Source organism: Saimiri boliviensis, chromosome 12, assembly GCF_048565385.1.
Source record: "Saimiri boliviensis isolate mSaiBol1 chromosome 12, mSaiBol1.pri, whole genome shotgun sequence".
In the NCBI taxonomy this organism is placed as follows: Eukaryota; Metazoa; Chordata; class Mammalia; order Primates; family Cebidae; genus Saimiri; species Saimiri boliviensis.
The window spans coordinates 10,540,836-10,557,794 of NC_133460.1; the positions used below are offsets into that span (position 1 = coordinate 10,540,836).

The window sequence follows — 16,959 nt, forward strand, 5'->3', positions numbered from 1 at the left end:
GAGCGAAACTGCATTTCCAAAAAAAAAAAAAAAAAAAAAAAAAGGCCCTGCGCGCACGACGGAGTGGGAGCTTGCCTTCCTCGGTGGAGGGCATCCTGGAGGAAGGGCAGAGGCCCAGGGAAGGAAGAGGCCAGGTCGAACACGCCCGTGGTTTTCTCGTGCCCATTCCTGTTTTTTCCTAAGAGCTGGATAAACTGGCCTCCTGGGAGATGTGGGAGTCTTTGGGCCAGGCTAGGCCAGAGACAGGCATGGTAGATGGGACCGTTGCCCCAGCCCCCTCCCACCCAATGGGCCAAAGCCAGGAGCGCCCACCCCAACTGGGCCAACCGCTTCCCTAGACCAGGCTGTGCCTGGGGGTTTCAGGCACCTGCTGGCATCTCCCGAGCAGGTGCATCAGGACGCCCCGGACCCAGAATCAGGGTAGCCTGGGGATGAATCCCAAACCCAGCACTCCCAGGCCCCTCCCTGCTAGAGCTGGCTCAGACCAGCTGCAGCCAGTCTGAGTCAGTGCAAGGCCCTCGAACCTGGCAAATCATCGTCATGGCAACCACAAGGGAGGCTTCGGGTCTGGGAAGGTGAGAGGGCCGGGGACCAACAGCCTGGCCAGGAGCCCGCGTTCCCGGGGGCAGTGGCCAGCAGGGTGGCCGCATCGCTTAACCTCCTCCTCCAGTCCCGCCAGACCCAAGTCCCAAGGGACCTGAGACACGGAAGGCAGGTGTGGCCAGCCCGACCCCCAAAGCCAAGGGAGGGCTCCCCCAGCGCCAGCTCAGGCCTGGCTAGCCTGTCTGCGGGGGGCTGGGCTCCCTGCACCTGTGCACCGGCCTCCTATCTGGGGGCTCCAGCCAGCTCTGGATGGGCCCTGTGAGGAGAGGTCTCTGCACACCTGGGGGGGTCCCTGTTCTCCAGGAGGTCCCCTGCCAGGGGCAGCCAGAGCAGCCTCGAGTCCCAGGGGGAGACCCCTAAAGCAGGCCAGGGAGGTGTAGGCACGACCGTGAGGCTGGGTTTCACCTTGGCTAGAGGGGCTGTCACCCAAAGGGGCTGACGCTGGGCTGGAGGCAGGACTGGAAGTGAACCCTGGGGGGCGCGGCAGCCCTGGCCCACCCCACCACAGCCCAGAGGACCCGGGAACAGGGCAGCAAAGGACACACCCAGCAGGCGGCAGTCTGTGCAAATGCTTTTATTGGTGGATTCTCAGATACAGTGGTTAACCCGTTGCCCACAATTCTCACTAATTCAGAGGCACCTCGTGCTGGGAACACACCTTCCCTTCCATCAAACAAACGACCGCGTTTCAGAGCTGTTACAAGGTCCACGTCCCCCAGAGGCCGAGGACTGTGGGACTACAGAAGGAGCATTTCCTTGGCCGACGTCACTACAATCGGCTAGAAACATCCGGTCCGTTAGAATACATTAACTATAAAATATATTGAATTTCCATATATATGAACCGTTTACATGTGTGACTAATCCTAAACGTACTTCAGTCATACAAAATAAGACATTCTGGGAGTGGGCTACAAATATTCAAAGCGGCTAAATTCCCCAGGTAAGGCCCCCTGCGTCATCAACGCGCCGAAAACAGCCGAGAGCTCAGCGCCCTGGCCCTGCAGAAGCCGGGAAAGCAAACGAGGCACTCACTCCACTCGCACCGCAGCGCCGCCCGGAGGAGGGCGCCAGGCTCCCCATCCCGGGCCCTGGGCCGCCCTCCCTTGCACTCTCGGCACCCACCCCGCCCCCTTGGGACCCAGCTCCAGCCGCAGGGGTGTGCCAGGGCAACAGGGCCAGCTCCAGGCCCAGAGCTCAAAATAAGACTGAGGAGGGCCAAGCTCGCCAGGATGGGGAGACCGGGTGGGGCCCTGAGGGCCGGGGGTACATCCCTCAGGCCTTCCCGTCTCTGTCCATTGTAACTTCCTGCTGCGCGGCGACCGGCGAGGCCACTTCCTATGATGGCTCAATGCCAGGGCTGCTTCTGAGGGGCACAGCCTCCCTGGGAGAGACCACTCAGGTGGCATCAGGACAGAGAATTCCGGACACAGGCTGCCCAGGGCCCTCTACCTGGCACTAAGGGTCAGGGAAGCCCTGGAAGGGCCAGGCTGTGGGCTCTGCTGGAGGACACACCGTGCGTTGGCTGGGGTGGTAGCAAAGCTGCCTCCTGAGGGCGTGAGGGACAGACACCCGAGGTGGTGCCCGTGACGCAGCCACTGAGGGGTAACCTCAAAAGCAGTCCTCATGCAGCCTCAGCCCTGGTCTGGCCCTGGCCCTGTGGCCCCCAAGACAGCTGGCACCAGGGCACCCCTGCCAGGGTCTCTCCGGCCAGAAGCTCTGGGGTGGGGAGCGCCCCAGCAGCACGGTCACAGTCCTATTTACAAAGATCCAGGGCAAGAGGGGGCCACGCAGCCTGGGCGTCTTGGCAGCAGACGGGAGAGCCGGGTCCTGGCCCTGGGGGCGGGGGCTGCAGTCGGGAGGGGAGGGCCAGGCACTCGGAGGCCACCTCCTCACACTTTCAATGACGATAATGCAACCAAAACCTTTATATAAACAGTTTATTTACTCTAAACAGCAACACAGACAAAACGCCATATAAACACAAAGGAAGTGACGCAGAACGGAGAGGCGGCTGACCTGGGATCTGAGGCTTGAAAGCAACACAGCCCAGGCCCTAGAGGAGCGGCGGAGGGAGGGCGCATTTCCAGACAGCCAGCCGGGGCGAGGTGGAGCTCTGCACGGTGAGAAGCATGCCTGCGTCCGAGAGCGAGGGCTCGCTCCTGGGGACTTACCCAAGTATAAAAGTTTATCATTTTACAGCAGTTGAAATACTGACATCAATATTAAAATAAAAGCAAGTTTTACATAACAATCAAAATACAAAAGACTGAAGGAAGAGACCCTGTATGAAAAACGGGCAACTGAGCGAATCGAGACTGCGGACCGCGGCGGCAATGGAAGATGGCGCCCGCCCAACCCCCCCCAGGCGACTCGTCATTGTACGGAGCAACTTTAGATTTGCAAAAGTGTTGTAAACAAGTTCTTGCCAAACCAATCCCTTCCTTTCTGGAGGCCGCAGGCCGCTGCTTATGAGGGCGCGAACTTCTTGGCTTGTGCTCGGACCCTCTTCTCATACTCCACTCTGTTTTGGCTGAGGGGGTCAAAAGACAAGAGCAGTTAGGAGGAGGCGCAGCCCCCGGCCTGCACGCTCACCCCAGGCCGGCTCGGCTCGGCTCGGCTCGGCTCGGCTCGGAGGACGCGGCCTCCTGGGGGAGTGTGGCGCGGAGCTCGTCCACGTGACAGAAGCAGGGAGGCCTGCGTGGCGGGAGCCCAGGCTGGCGCTGATGAGGCCGAGACCAGCCTGTGGTCTGAGAGGGATGGACGGGCAGGGAGGAGAGAACAGCGCTGGGTGGCGTCGGAGTGGAGGGCACAGGCCCCACGTGGCTCACGCCGCCAGAGTGCCTGCACCATCAACACCAGTGCCCACAGTCTATCCTAACTAGCCATCAGCAGCTTCTCTTTTCTGTAAGTCTAGGAACAGAGCTAATACATTAAAAGCACTGACTGCTTGCCGCTGTTAATTCCCAAAACAGAAACTAACCTCTGGAGGGCTCTCCCAGGAGGCTCTCAGCCCCGGGGTACGGTGTGTGAAGGCAGGCCTGGCCCAGAAGGGGCTGTACCCGAGCTGGGCGGTACCGGGACACTGGGGAACAGGACTGGGGCTGGGTGGAGGGAGGCTTGGCCTGGGAAAGCTGCCCAGGAGGGCAAATGGCACACACTGCCTGGGCAAAACAGGTCTGTGGGAGGGTGGCCAAGGCTTTGCCTGGGGGCTGATGGGCTGCAGGGGCAGCTTGACCTTGAGGACCACGGGAACACCACGACACTTACGGAGGTGGCTCCTGGCAGTTATCACCAGGACTGGAGGTGGTCTGAAACCCTGAGCTGAGCCAGGCATGGTGCAGAGCGAAGGCCAGCAGCCCAGGATGGCACCAGGGCGGGTGCCATTCCCACCCAGGCCAAGAGGCTTGGCCACACTTTCCCAGCCCTGCCTTTACCAAGCAGGGGCCCCATGAAGAGGTACCTGCCAGGGCAGGAACGCAGCCCAAGGCTACCAGGAAACCCAGGAAAGAGGATCTGAAACCCGGCAGCCCAGCAAGCCCAGGCCCAGGAGACCCCGGTGGAGTCACACGGCGGACGGCAGCCCCGCCAGCCCATGCCACAGCCCGGAGCCACGGCCCAGCTCTGGAGGCGGCTGACAAATACGGCGCAGGCCAGACGTGGCCCACGCTCACACGATGCTGGCGACAGCAAACCAGCTGAAGGCCAGACAGGAAAACATTTGCTTTTTCATTTTTTTGAGATAGGGTCTCACTTTGTCGCCCTCCCACCTCAGCTTCCAAAGTGGCTGGGACCACAGGCGTGCACCACCACGCCCAGCTCAGTTTGTTTTTGAGAGGGGGCCTTCTCACATTGCCCAGGCTGGTCTCCAGCTCCTGGTCTCAGGCTATTCTCCCGTGGCAGCCTCCCAAAGTGTTGTGATTACAGCCGTGAGCCACCACACCTGGCAAATTTTTTTTTAAACTTTTTATAGAGATGGGGGTCTCACTATGGTGCCCACTCTGGTCTTAAACACCTAGGTTCAAGTGATCAACCTGCCTTGGCCTCCCAAAGTCATGGGATTACAGGTGTGAGCCACGCACTTGGCCTAGGAAACGTTTTCTGACCAGGGATGGTGGCTTATACCTATAATCCCAGCACTTTGGGAGGTAAGGAGACGGATCACCTGAGGTGAGGAGTTCCAGACCAGCCTGATCAACATGGAGAAACCCTGTCACTACTAAAAATATAAAAAATTAGCTGGGTGTGGCAGGCCATGCCTGTAAACCCAGGTACTCAGGAGGCTGAGGCAGGAGACTCGCTTGAACCCGGGAGGCAGAGGTTGCAGTGAGCTGAGATTGCACCATTGCAAAAAAAAAAGCCAGGCGTGGTGGCACATGCCTGTAGTCCCAGCTACTCAGGAGGCCGAGGCAGGAGAATTGCCTGAACCTGGGAGGCGGAGGCTGCAGTGAGTGGAGATTGTAACCCTGCACTCCAGCCTGGGCGATAAGAGCAAAACTTGGTATAAAAAAACAAACACCCAGTTTTCTGCCTCAAGGGCCATGTGGACACCCGTGAAGACTGTGGCTTCCTGCCCGAGGGAACACGTTTCACGGAACTCCTAGCGCACAGCAGGCCAGCACACAAACCCAAGTCACGCCATGTCCCACGAGCCAGCTCCAGCAACGACTCAGCTGACAGAGCGGCTGTGGGGCATGCAGGGGAGCCAGGCTGAGGCTGGGGTGACTGCTGTGACACTTGCTCCCTGCCTGGGGCCTCTCTGCCACCCTCAGCCACCAGGGAGGGCACCCTGCAGACACTGGGACTAGGCCTGAGTCCAGGGAGAAATGCATCTCTCCAGAACCAGGGCCTGCCCTCAGGACCTGGTCAGGCCCGGCTTAGGGCAGCCGGGATCCCTTGGCCTCCTCGTTCTGACCAGGAGATACCCTTGGAAGGAGCAGGCCTCCAACCCTATGGTTGCAGGGATGTGTGGGGTGGCTGCTGGGTAAGCCCTCTGGGTACCTGGTTGCTGGGGCCCCCGGGACCCCCTCAGAGGTGTGGGGACATGCGCTGAGATGGGGCTGGGTTTCTCAGTGTTGCAGTGGGAGTCAGAGCCCCCGACCCACCTCCTTGCGGACCTGGCCAGAGCAGCTGCAGAGACGGCCCGAGGGCTGGGGACAGGACAGGCAGGGCACAGCCTCTGCTCAGGGCAGGCTCCTCCCTGCCATCCCCAGCACTGTCTGGCTGTCGTCTGCGTCGACTCACACCAGGCCCTTGGTGCAGATGGTGCCCCAGGACCATGGGGACCCTTCTAATCACAGCAGCACCTCACAGGGACAGGGTGGAGCCGGTGCCCGTGTGGCATGCCCTGAGGGGCTGGCCTCACACACAGGAGACTAGTGGGGACGGGACAAGCAGCAGGGGTGGCGCGGGGGGCCGAGCCCATGGACAGGCCCCTCAGCGTAGCCTCCGCCGCCACCCGCGCCCAGGAGCCTTCCCTCCTAGCTGGCCACGACTCACTGGGGCTGTGGTCGAAGACTGCTCCTGTCACTTGGCCTGCTCCCGCTGCAAAGAGGGCTCCGGGGCTGCCCATGCCCACCGCAGACCCTGTGTACAGCGGTGCCTGCCGCCCACAGGGCTTATGCCGACCCTCGCCCCAGAGGCGCGGATCCTGGCCGTCTCTAGCGTGAGCCTGTGTGCCCCTTCCCCTCCGGCCAGGCGGCCTCAGCGGGGATGCAGGGAGCTCCCGCCGGCGGCGCCAGGGCTGCTACCTACCAGTAAATCGTGTAGGCCTCTGCTTGAGCTGGGTCTTGGATATTTGGTTCATTTAGAAGTTCCTGTATTCCTAAAAGAATCTGTGCCAGAGACAAAAACACACGACGGGTGTGAGCAGTCTGAAAAGGAGACACTCGCAAGGCGGTTTCAGCCAGAGCGACTGCAGACCCGCGCCTCCGGGGGGAGACTGAGGCAGCCCTGGCGTGCAGGCAGCAGCCCCATCCGTACCTGTTTGATTGTGATGGCTGGCCTCCAGTCCTTGTCCTCCTCTAAGATGGACAGGCACACTGTCCCCGAAGGGTACACATTTGGGTGAAATAACGGTGGTTCAAATTTACCTGGAGAACGAGGAAGGAAGCACTTTGTAGAGGCAGGCACTGTCCAGAATCGCCCTCCTCTCAACACTGGGGCACTGGGTCGCCAGCTAGGTATTTGGCCAAGAACTTTTTTTTTTTAAGACGGGGTTTCACCATGTTGGTCAGGCTGGTCTTGAACTCCTGACCTCAAGTGATCTGCCCACCTTGGCCTCCAAAGTGCTTGGATTACAGGCGTGAGCCATCATGCCTGGCCTGGCCAAGAACTTTTCAAAAAAAAAAAAAAAAAAGAACCGTGGCCATGAGGGAACGAGGAAGAAACATCCACCTCTGCACCCAGGGAACAGGGCCACAGAACAGGGCAGGGCCTGGGGGACACGGCCACGGGCCAGACATGACGCTGTGTCTCTCCTGGGATGGAACTCTGGGCACAGCCAGGCAGACAGGGAACAGCAGCCCCAGTGTGGCCGCTTCACCTGCAGCCCCAGGTCCTACCCAGCTGGGCCAGACTCAGGGGAGACGGGAGGAGCTGCAGGAGGCTTCCAGGGAAACAGCCAGGCTCTTCGAGAGTCAGCAGCTTCGACACAGACCCCCTGCTTCCACAGCACACAGGCTTTGGGACCCTGTGTTACTTCTTAAGAAAAAGCAGAAAAGTCTACCACCATTAGCCCCATCTGGGACCATCTTTCACCAGGGCCTTCTCCCACTTCTCTCAATGCTATTTACTGACACACAGTGCAGGAAGGCTAGCGGAATTACCAAAAAGACAATGCCCACGAACATCCACGTCTCCGCAACACTCGCTCCTACCGACCACTGTGCCTGCCCCAATCCCAACGCCAGCATCTGCAGGCAGCTTCCTGGACCTCAGGTACCATGGAGAAGCGCAGGACACGCTCCTTGGGGAATGCAGCGAGGGTACCACCGCAGACCGCCCCACTGTAAACCATCCCACGCTGAAGGAGCCCACGGGCGACACTAGCAGCTGCACAGCGGTCCTGAGCGCGAACCCTGGCGCAGGCGCCGCCCTCAGCCCTGCCGCCTCCAGGCTCACGCAGGCCACATCACTGGTGGATTTCAGCCACTGGGTGAGGTGCACGGTGGCCACTCCCGTGGTTCTACGCTGCACCTCCCGGTGGCCGGAGTGGAGCCCCTTCTAGCCCCGGCTGCTTCCTGGCGACTGATTCAGAGAAGGTCCTGAAATGACACATCTCACAGGGTTCTTCTGCTCTAGGCTCAACTTTTTGTTTGTTTGTTTTTTTTGAGAGTCGCCCAGGCTGGAATGCAATGGCACGATCTTGGCTCACTGCAACCTCTGCCTTCCGGGGTCGTGCGATTCTTCCCGCCTGAGCCTCCCGAGTCGCTGGGATTACAGACACCTGCCACCATCCCCGGCTAATTTTTGTATTATTGTAGAGATGGGGTTTCACCATGCTGGTCAGGCTGGTCTTGAAGTCCTGACCTCAGGTGATCCGCCCGCCTCAGCCTCCCAAAGCGCTGGGATTACAGGCATGAGCCACGGCACCTGGCCCGACTCTGCTCTTCTAAGGGAATCTTTTGGCAAACTCAAGTGCCTGATTTCAATCTAATTCGATTTCTCAATCTCATTTCTTCTGTCAATCACAACTTACTCACAGAGAGGCACACGAGCTGGCTGCCAGCACCGCCAGGCCCTCCGAGGGGGAAGCTGCCTCCTGCTTCCTCTCGACAGCCAGCCTGGCTGCCCCAGAGCTTCGCAGAAGGAACAGAAAAGGAGCACTCTCCCGCCTGGACCGTCCGCCAGGTGTCACATGACCTCTTCACTCTTCCCCACCTGTCATCCTAGGACAGACAGCGGCACCCGTCTGTGCCTTTGGTGGACACACGTGTGCATTTCTGTGACTCACGGCTGACTAGAGTGAACAGCCAGGCCCTACAGCAGGCATGAGCTCAGCTTCCACAGAGTGACAGGCGGTGTTCCACGGGCAACTTCCAGAACGCACGCACTCTCCAGGGGCCCTGCACCCTGGCTCTGCCTGCTCCTACGCCGGACGGCAGCTCCCTCCGGGGAGGCTTCCACCCTCTGCAAAGCCAGGTATCCCGGCCTGTATCTGCCGCTGGGAAGAGGCCTCTCCTGTGAGGAACACGCTGGACCTCACGGCTGGCTGCCTTCGTACTGATTCCTAGGAGCCGTGGGTAGGGCCAAGACACATACATACACTACGGAGCGCCTCCTGCCGTCTTTAGGATAAAGACACCTTCTTGGTTTCAATGCAGTCAGCTCGTCAGTGTTCCCCAGCCAGCACTCCTGGGGCGTCCCTGGCGAAGGAAGCCCTGCTCGTGCAGAGCTCAGAAGTTGCCCTCCTGGGTCTCCTCTCCATGCTGTTGTTTGAGCACCATGATCCATCTGGAAGCTGTTTCTCTGTGGCAGGAGGGAGGCAGAGCTCACTTCTCCTACCGGGACAGCCCTCCAGACCGGTCCTGTCACAGATCAAGCTGCCACACGTGTGGCCTCGAGCCTCCTCGCTGGGCCTGCCTGTCTTCTCCGCAGTCCCGCAGTCTCCATCACCGTGTCCTGAGGCAGGTCTGTCGGGGTGCGTGTGCACCCACTGAGCCTCAGCTTGGCTCTTGCCACCCCTACTGAGAATCCAAGGCCCCTGCACCTTCACACACTGTCGGTGCCACGGTCTCCACCGAGACTGGCACCACAGGAATCTGCAGACGGCCTGGCAGAGAGTGGCCGCCTACACCCCGTGTCTCCCTCCACACGCAGAGCCAGCTACGGCTCAGGCCGGCCTCGTTCCCCCGCAGTATTCCAGTGTGCAGTACAGAGGTCTCGAACCAATCTTTTGCTCATTTATTCCAACCCATTTCATGCTACTGTAAACGGCATAGTTTTAAAACCTCGCTTATTGAAATTGTATAAAAGCAGAATTTGTGTAACTCAATTTCGATCTTACTTTACTTATTTTTTGAGACAGTCTCACTCTGTTGCCCAGGCTGGAGTGCAGTGGTGCAATCTCGGCTCACCACCACCTCTGCCTCCGTGTTCAAGCGATTCTCCTGCCTCAGACTCCTGAGTAGCTGGGACTACAGGTGCGCGCCACCACACCCAGCTAATTTTTGTATGTGTGTGTTTTTTTTTTTTTTTTTAAACAGTCTAACTCTGTCGCCCAGGCTGGAGCGCAGTGGCATGATCTTGGCTCACTTCAATCTCCACCTCTCAGGTTCGAGGGATTCTCCTGCCTCAGCCTTCCAAGTAGCTGGGATTACAGGCACGTGCCCCCACACGTGCTAACTGCTAGGTCTTTTTGTTTTGTTTTCATAGAGACGGGGTTCCACCATGTTGTCCAGGCTGGTCTTGACCTCAGGTGATCCGCCCACCTTGGCTTCCCACAGTGCTGGGTTCTGGACGTGAGACACCCCAGCCTCCTGTACTGTAGCCGAGGGGCGCACGGCCTATCTGCCGGCCTGGCCTTCCTCCCCACCTCGTCCACTGTGACTTCTCGCCTTGCTGTAGCTGCGTTTGCTTGGAATTCCAAGAGAAAGTTGAATAGAATCAACGAACACAGCTATTTTGTCTCATTTTTAGATTTTTCTTAATTAAAAGAAATCATTTGAAGTAATACCTGGGCATGGTGAAAAAAAAAAGAATCAAACAGCAAAGCAGAATCCAAAATGAGCCAGTCTCGGCCGCGGGGGTGCCGTGAGTCGTCCCCAGGTTCCTCCGGAGGGTGCCACGGTGGAGCACGCTGGGTGCCCTGACTGACAATTGCAGGGGAAAGCTTTTATACGACTCTCGCCTCACCGTGGTCAGGCACACTCTAGGTGCTGGGTACGTTAACACGTGGAACTCACTGGACAGGACCTGCCAACTGCCAGCCACGGGCAGGCAGGGACGTGGCGGCCCTCTCCTCCCTTTCCTGAGCTCCGCTGCACTGGCTGAGGTCATCAGCTTAGCTGTGGGCAGGATCTGGGGCCTGGCCGCAGCCTTTCTTCCCAGGCCTCCTCTCTGTCACCTGCTCTACACCTGTTCAGGCTGCAGACGCAGCCACAGTGGAGACCACACAAGAGACCACACGGCAAGAGACCACACAGCAAGAGCAGTAAGAAGGCGGACCGACGGAAATCCTGAGGGTGAGACTGTGCACGGCAGTCCTGCACGTCCGTCCGTCCAGGGCTGGGTCTTGACGGCACCAAGTCCTCTGTCTTCATCGCCAACAACCACTGAGGCTCCAGGCACTCCCAGTCCAGGAGCTCCGGCCTGGCTGTCACAGTCCCTCCGTGCACAGGACTCCGGAGCTTCCCAGCCCATTAGCCAGGATGAGACTAAGCCTACTGTGTGCACTGCCCAGCCCCGGAGCTGGGATCAGGGATCGAAGCCGACCTCCAGGTCTGTGATCTCCCTCCCGGCTCCGTGCAGACCACCCGGCCCAGGGCGCCATGGCCACAGGCAGGGGTGCCTTCCAGGTCACTGAATGGCGAGCTACTTACATTTCGGTGGTGAGGATGGATAGTCATCTTTGAAAAGCATCCGTAGTTTAAACAAGCCTCCTTCCCACGGAGTCTGCAAGGAAATAAACCGTGGTGAGATGGGCTGCTCGCCTGCGCAGGGTGGCCCAGGAGGAAGGGGCTTGCTTCTACGGCACAACACACAGGACACCAGGGGCCAGAGGCCCAACAGAGGCGGCTCCTAAACCAGCCTGAAGCCCGGAACAGCCTCAACAAGGCGGCTGTCAGGACCGCTGCCGTGCCCAGACAGTGAGTCGGAAAGGCCCTCCCGGAAAGGAGTGGAGGCGGGAAGCAGGGGCTGGGCGGGGGGGAAGAGCGCTGCATACTGGGCTGGCACGAGGGCACCAAGAGCACCCCTTGCCCTCACCCCAGGGGTGTTCCCAAACCCCCACACCGTCCTGCCTGGACGAGGCCCCTCTGCCGCCCCACGACCCCACACCACCTTCCGCCTTCCTCGGTGCCTTGCCCTAACGTGAGGGGCAAGCACCTTCTCAGCAGAGCCTTGGACGAGTGACAAAGCCAAGCCACATATGTCTCGGGCAAAGCAGAGTCCTGAGGGGACTGCTCAGCTCAGGGAACCTTCACAGTGAAACCCAGAGGGGGCCCGGGCTGGAGGGAACGAGGCCGTAGGCAGGACCAGCACCTCAGGGATCTCTCCGCTTCCTTCAGAATCAACAAGCATGAACTGTACGTGTACCCCAGCCTGCAGTCCCCGGCCAAAGAGGACAGGCACATGGGCTGCCCTGCCTGCCAGCGACATGTAGGGGTTCGCAAGCCGGCCGGCCAGGCAGACGCCGCTGGTCCCTGGGGGTTCTCCAGGAGGCAGCTTTACGCAGGGCTGGCTCCCCCGACAAACCCAGCTCCCGAGAGCTGAGCCACACCCCGAAGGACACGGCAGTACCCAGACTCCCGCCTCGGCCTGCTGTCAACCTTGCCCATGCAGCTCTGTGCAGAGCCCCCTCCCTGCTGCCACAGCTCAGCTTTGTGCCCGGCCAGGTGCCAGGCTGCTTCCTTCTCAACCAGAACTGCTCTGGGAGGGGACCACAGCAGTCCCACCTTCTGCGTTCACGTCCCGATGGGGCGGGGACCAGGACAGAGCTGGGATGTGACCTGTTGCTGACTGCAGCCTGTGACAAGGACGGCTGTCACGGACAGCAAGGATCGGAGTGGAGTGTCCCCACGGCGCTGCCAGACAGGAGGCCGGTGGCGCGCGCCTCTTACCCCTTTCTTTCCTGGAATGGCGCACTCCCAGTTCATGAGGTTCATCGTGCCATCGGGATTTTTTGTTGGGACAGCCACGAAACCCTGAGGGAAAACCACCACAAAAGCACATCAGTGCAGTGGCATCTCATTTTACCAAAACCGCTGAGAACCCGCCTGCGAGTCCCAGCGGCCCGGCACAGGCACGTGACCGGCTCCCTCCCAGAGGGACAGGACGCTTTCACCCAGGGGAGCCTGCCCACTGTGCTGCACGCGCACACGGAGCTCTCCTTACAAACGGGTGGTCTTTTCTCCACGCTTTCCTCTCCTGAGCGAGTCTGCTGAGGGCGATCCCCGACATGTTCAGAGTCCCTGCAACACAGGAGGCAGAGCGGGCGGTCAGGAGGGGCCACGGGCTCCTCCGCCCTAACACGCGCACACCGGCCTGCAGCAGGCCTACTCCCAACATGCACTGGCCCAGCCCAGCAGGACGCTTCTGCAAGCCACTGTCCGGCCCTGGGGTCCACCGGGGAGGCCCTGTGAGCAGCTCCCAGATCACCCGTGGGGGTGGGGGGCAGGTAAGATCCCTTCCCCGTGGCCACCCCCACATGCCCCCATCAGTGCGACAAGGTGTGGCCTCCGCTCCACGGGAACAAACACACATTCAGAGGCTGGGTGGTAGCTGCCACCCTGTGGTGGGTGCCTGGCATGGCAGGGTCCCCACCACACCAGCAGGTGGGGACTAGGCAGGGCTGGGTCCCCAGGTGTGTGGGGTACTGGGTCCCTGGCCTTGGTAACAGGCACTCAGAACTGAGACTCACGCCCGGCCAGTGGACACCTGTTATTCTTGAAGACAGAACGGAACAACCACAGGGCAGAGGCTCAGACCCGCTGTGGGAGGCGCCCCCGCAGGTCCACCCTTCCCAGACCCTGCAGCCACTACCACATCCCTGTGGCTTCAGGGGACAGCCGGGGACAGCCGGGTCCTGCCGGGCAGAGCAGGAGCACGGCGTAGGGGACCAGATCCCTGGTCAGAGGAAGTGGAGCACAGGCCAGATTCCAGCTCCACGCATCTCGAGGGACCTCAGGGGCCGGGCACCTTCGCCTTACAGGTCTAGGCGGGAGCCTGTTGGGCCACACTGTCGCCGCAGGAGGGCTGCAGGTCCATCCAGGGAGATGTTCCTGGCGCTGAGGACACTGGTGGGCAGGGCCAGCAGCCTCACGCCACCCTCAACTGTCACCCTACCGGTGGCCACCTTTACTCACGAAAAACAGCACTCTGTTTACAAAACTTTCTGGAGACTCGAAACCTAAGTGTGTGCTGGTCATCAAAGTCCACGGGAACGCTGAAGCTGCCCCCAAGTCTGGTATTTCAACACCAAAGAGGGGCACCTCTGCGGAGCTGGGGACTCTGCCAGGCCTTCTACGCTGTAGGGGGGCTGTCCCGACTACGACATGGGCTGTCCTAGAGTGGGCACAGGGCCCTGGTGACCTGGATGGCGTCCGCACCTGTGGAGGCCCACGAACCTCACACACCTCACGGCCTCAGGAAGGGCCAGGCCTGCACCCCACCGGGGCCACAGTCGCCACAGCCCCACCTGGCAGTTATCAGGGAGGCCCGGCCCAGGCCCCGGCAGACCCACGAGGAAGGAGCTCCCAGAGGCCTGCCCTCAGGTTTTGGGCAGCACGATGACCTTCCCTGAGTCAGCAAAGTAGAGGTGTGGGGGCCGGGGTCTAAGAAGCCCAGGCAGATCCAGCGTCGCCAGGGCACCAGGGTTCCAGAAGCGGGGCGGGGCTGCTAGAGCCGCGTGCCCTGCAGGGAGATCTGGTTCATTTTCACCAAACACGGATTCTCATGGTAGTCGGAGAAAAAGCAGGCAGAGGAACCTGGGTCCTCCAGTCAGCGGACGCTGGTGTCACCACAAGAGGGTGACAGGGGCCACCGGGCCCTGGCCTCCAGCTCCATGACTAAATCTAAGACAGGCAGTCTGGGCTGGAGGCAGCCATGGTCTGGGCCCCACCGGGATGTCCTTCCCTACATCCTCCTCACCAAGATGCAGAGGGCCCACAAGCCACCTGCCCTTCGGACCGCCTGCCCTTCCCCACGCCCTCCTCTAAGTCGGGAGGAAGTGGGGCAGGACAGAGCTGGGCCGAGCTGGGGGCAGGCGGGCATGAGCCCCGAGCAGGCTGGAGTGCCCGCCAACCAGGGGTTCAAGGTTCTCTCCGCACCGGCTGGGGTCTGAAACTCCACGCGTTTCTCCGCCTTCCCCTTCCATTGGCTCTTCTGCATGGAGCAGCCCAGCTCCACCCTGGTGCTGGCGGACTGAGAAGTCAGGGGCTCTTGCCTCCCCAGCCCCAGGGAGGACTCTCTGAGTGGCTGCAACCCGTGCCTGGCGCAGTGCAAAGCAGCTTGGCGAGTGGCCGTTTCACGGAGGCGCCAGCTCCCAGGTGCCCATGGTCTGAGCGGGGCCAGGCATCAGACAGGCCTCTGAAGCCCCAGACCAGCGCTCCAGACACTGAAGGACCATGGGCACCGATGCTCACCGCCAGGCAAGGCCAGACCATGGAGAGGCCAGCAGGCCTGGGACTCTGTCACAGGCGGCCCTCCTGCTGAGGGCTGGATAGGGCTGCCCAGAGGCCCTGCTCACCACCCAGCTATCGTCGCCTCAGGTGTGAGAAGTCTTGAGGGGTGGTCCTGCCAGACCTCCTGCCAAGGCCTGGCTGCTGCCACTGTGCCCCCAGCCCCAAAGCACTCAGCACCATGGGGTGGTCATACAGGACACTGTACCATCAGGGTAAGGAGCCAGAGGTGCACACCCACCCCATCCTAGGCAGAAGCCAGGCCTGGCCTCCAAGATCCCTGCTCCCCCTCCTGCTGGTCTGCCTACTGGAAAAAGTGGCCAATCTGTTACAATGTAATCACAACACAGACCCAGCAAATCCCACTGAAAACTGAATCCACCGGCCCCAACTAACAGATAGGCACTTCGTGAACAGCCAGGAGTCACTAAACGCTTCAAAGCAGGAAACTTTTATGCTACAAAGACAAAAACAACTCTCTTCTGTCAGCACCGAGCAAGGCCCAGACACCTGCAGCAACGGGACCTCTGGGCCGGGCGCTCCAGGAGCTGCCTGAAAGTCTGCCGCCTGCCCTCTCACAGGGCACACACACAGGGCTGAGCTTGAGCATGTCCGATCACCACCCGGCTCTGCTAGCCGACAGCACCGACTTCAGAGCAACTTCCTGGCTGAGGGTGAGCAACGCGCTCACCTCCCACAGCTCCACCGCACTCATCACCAGAACAGGTGGGCGCCACGACAGGCTGGCACCTTAAGCCCTCGAAGGTCCTCCTGCACCCAAATGCACACTCTCCCAGGCCCGGGAAAGTATTCCCTTCTGCACGACCCGGGCACCTGCAGTGGGGAGACGCTCACCTGGCCGCACCTGTCTGTCCCAGGCCCCCAGGCTGTTTCCGCAGCAAGATCCCAAACCCTGGGACACCACACAAGCGCACACCCGCAACCACCCAGCAGCCTAGGGAAGGGACGGACCTCTGTGTGAGCCATCAGGGCAAACTGAGGATCCGTCCCGTCTTCTCTTAGCTAGGTTCTCGACCCAAAGCCAATGTTTCTTTAAGAGCAAAAGACAGGTGGGGTAGGTCCTACGAAGAAAACCCCCCAAAGACAGGTACTCTGCGAACAGAGAAACTAAGCGTTATTCCCAATTATACAAACCAAACCACTTCGTTCTGCGCTTCACGCGTGACTACAGGCCACGATCACAAGCCCAGCTCATCACGCCCGTACCTGCCTCCTACGCCCCCAACTACCAGAGCCAGCCACTCTTGGACTGGTCCAAAGCGAGCCCCCGAGACAGAACAAAACTCCCTCCAGCGAGGCGCTCACGTCCCGGGCCCCGGCGGGCGCCAGCGGAGCATCTTCGGAGGCGCGAGAAAACTTGGACGTGTTTTGGTTTGAAGGCCCCGAAAACCCGCCCGGCTCGCCGGCCCCCACCCCCGCGAGTCGGCGGTGTTGCAATCCTCGCCGTCCGCGGGGCGACCGTGACCCCGGAAGCCGCTCACCGCGCAGGAGGAAGGCGCGGCCTCGCGGGGCCCCGGCTGCAGGTGGCTGCCCCGGCCCCGCGCCAGGCGCACCTCGAGGGCGAAGCGGGGAGCCCCGGCCCCGAAGGCCTGCGGCGAACCAGGCGCTCGGGCTACAGCCCCGCGGCGCCAGCAGCGCGGGCCGGGCCGGCGTCGAGCGCGGGGCCTCTCGGGCTCTCCGGGAAGCGCGGCCGCGACGCGGGGCCCGGCTCGGCGGGGCGGGGCGCGGGGCAGCCGGGGGCCCGGGCCCGACAGCGGTGGAGGCCTCGGCCCGACCCCCGCCCCGCGGCCCCGGCCCGACCCCCGCCCGCGCTCACCTCGAGCGGCCGCGGCCCCGGCGAGCGTCGCGGACAGGCGGAGGACCGAGCGGGGCGGCGGCGGCGGCGCTTCCCTTTGTCTCGGGACTTCCCTCCGGAGCCCGCTCCGCGCGCAGCCCGAGCAGCTCCGAGGACCCTGGAGCGGGCGGGGCGCGCGGGGCGGGGCCTGGCGCGCGGCTG

General features: G+C 61.3%; 1 protein-coding gene across 1 annotated transcript; it reads right to left on the bottom strand.

The window, feature by feature from the left end:
• Positions 1-2,529: 2,529 nt before the first annotated feature.
• UBE2I (ubiquitin conjugating enzyme E2 I) lies at positions 2,530-16,861 on the bottom strand. The gene is made up of 7 exons (XM_039478291.2): positions 16,780-16,861; positions 12,658-12,734; positions 12,384-12,467; positions 11,145-11,217; positions 6,586-6,695; positions 6,358-6,437; positions 2,530-3,136 (listed from the first exon to the last, which is right to left on the bottom strand). The coding sequence occupies exons 2-7, from the start codon at positions 12,721-12,723 to the stop codon at positions 3,073-3,075; spliced, it is 477 nt and encodes a 158-aa protein (XP_039334225.1). The 5' UTR covers positions 12,724-12,734; positions 16,780-16,861; the 3' UTR covers positions 2,530-3,072.
• Positions 16,862-16,959: the final 98 nt, after the last annotated feature.

Excerpts from the sequence above, each read along its gene's own strand:
- UBE2I (XM_039478291.2), bottom strand. The coding sequence starts at position 12,723 with ATGTCGGGGATCGCCCTCAGCAGACTCGCTCAGGAGAGGAAAGCGTGG. Across the intron at positions 11,218-12,383 it reads CCATTCCAGGAAAGAAAGGG|ACTCCGTGGGAAGGAGGCTT; the intron begins GTAAGAGGCGCG and ends ATTTCCTTGCAG. Across the intron at positions 6,696-11,144 it reads TCCATCCTCACCACCGAAAT|GTAAATTTGAACCACCGTTA; the intron begins GTAAGTAGCTCG and ends CTCGTTCTCCAG.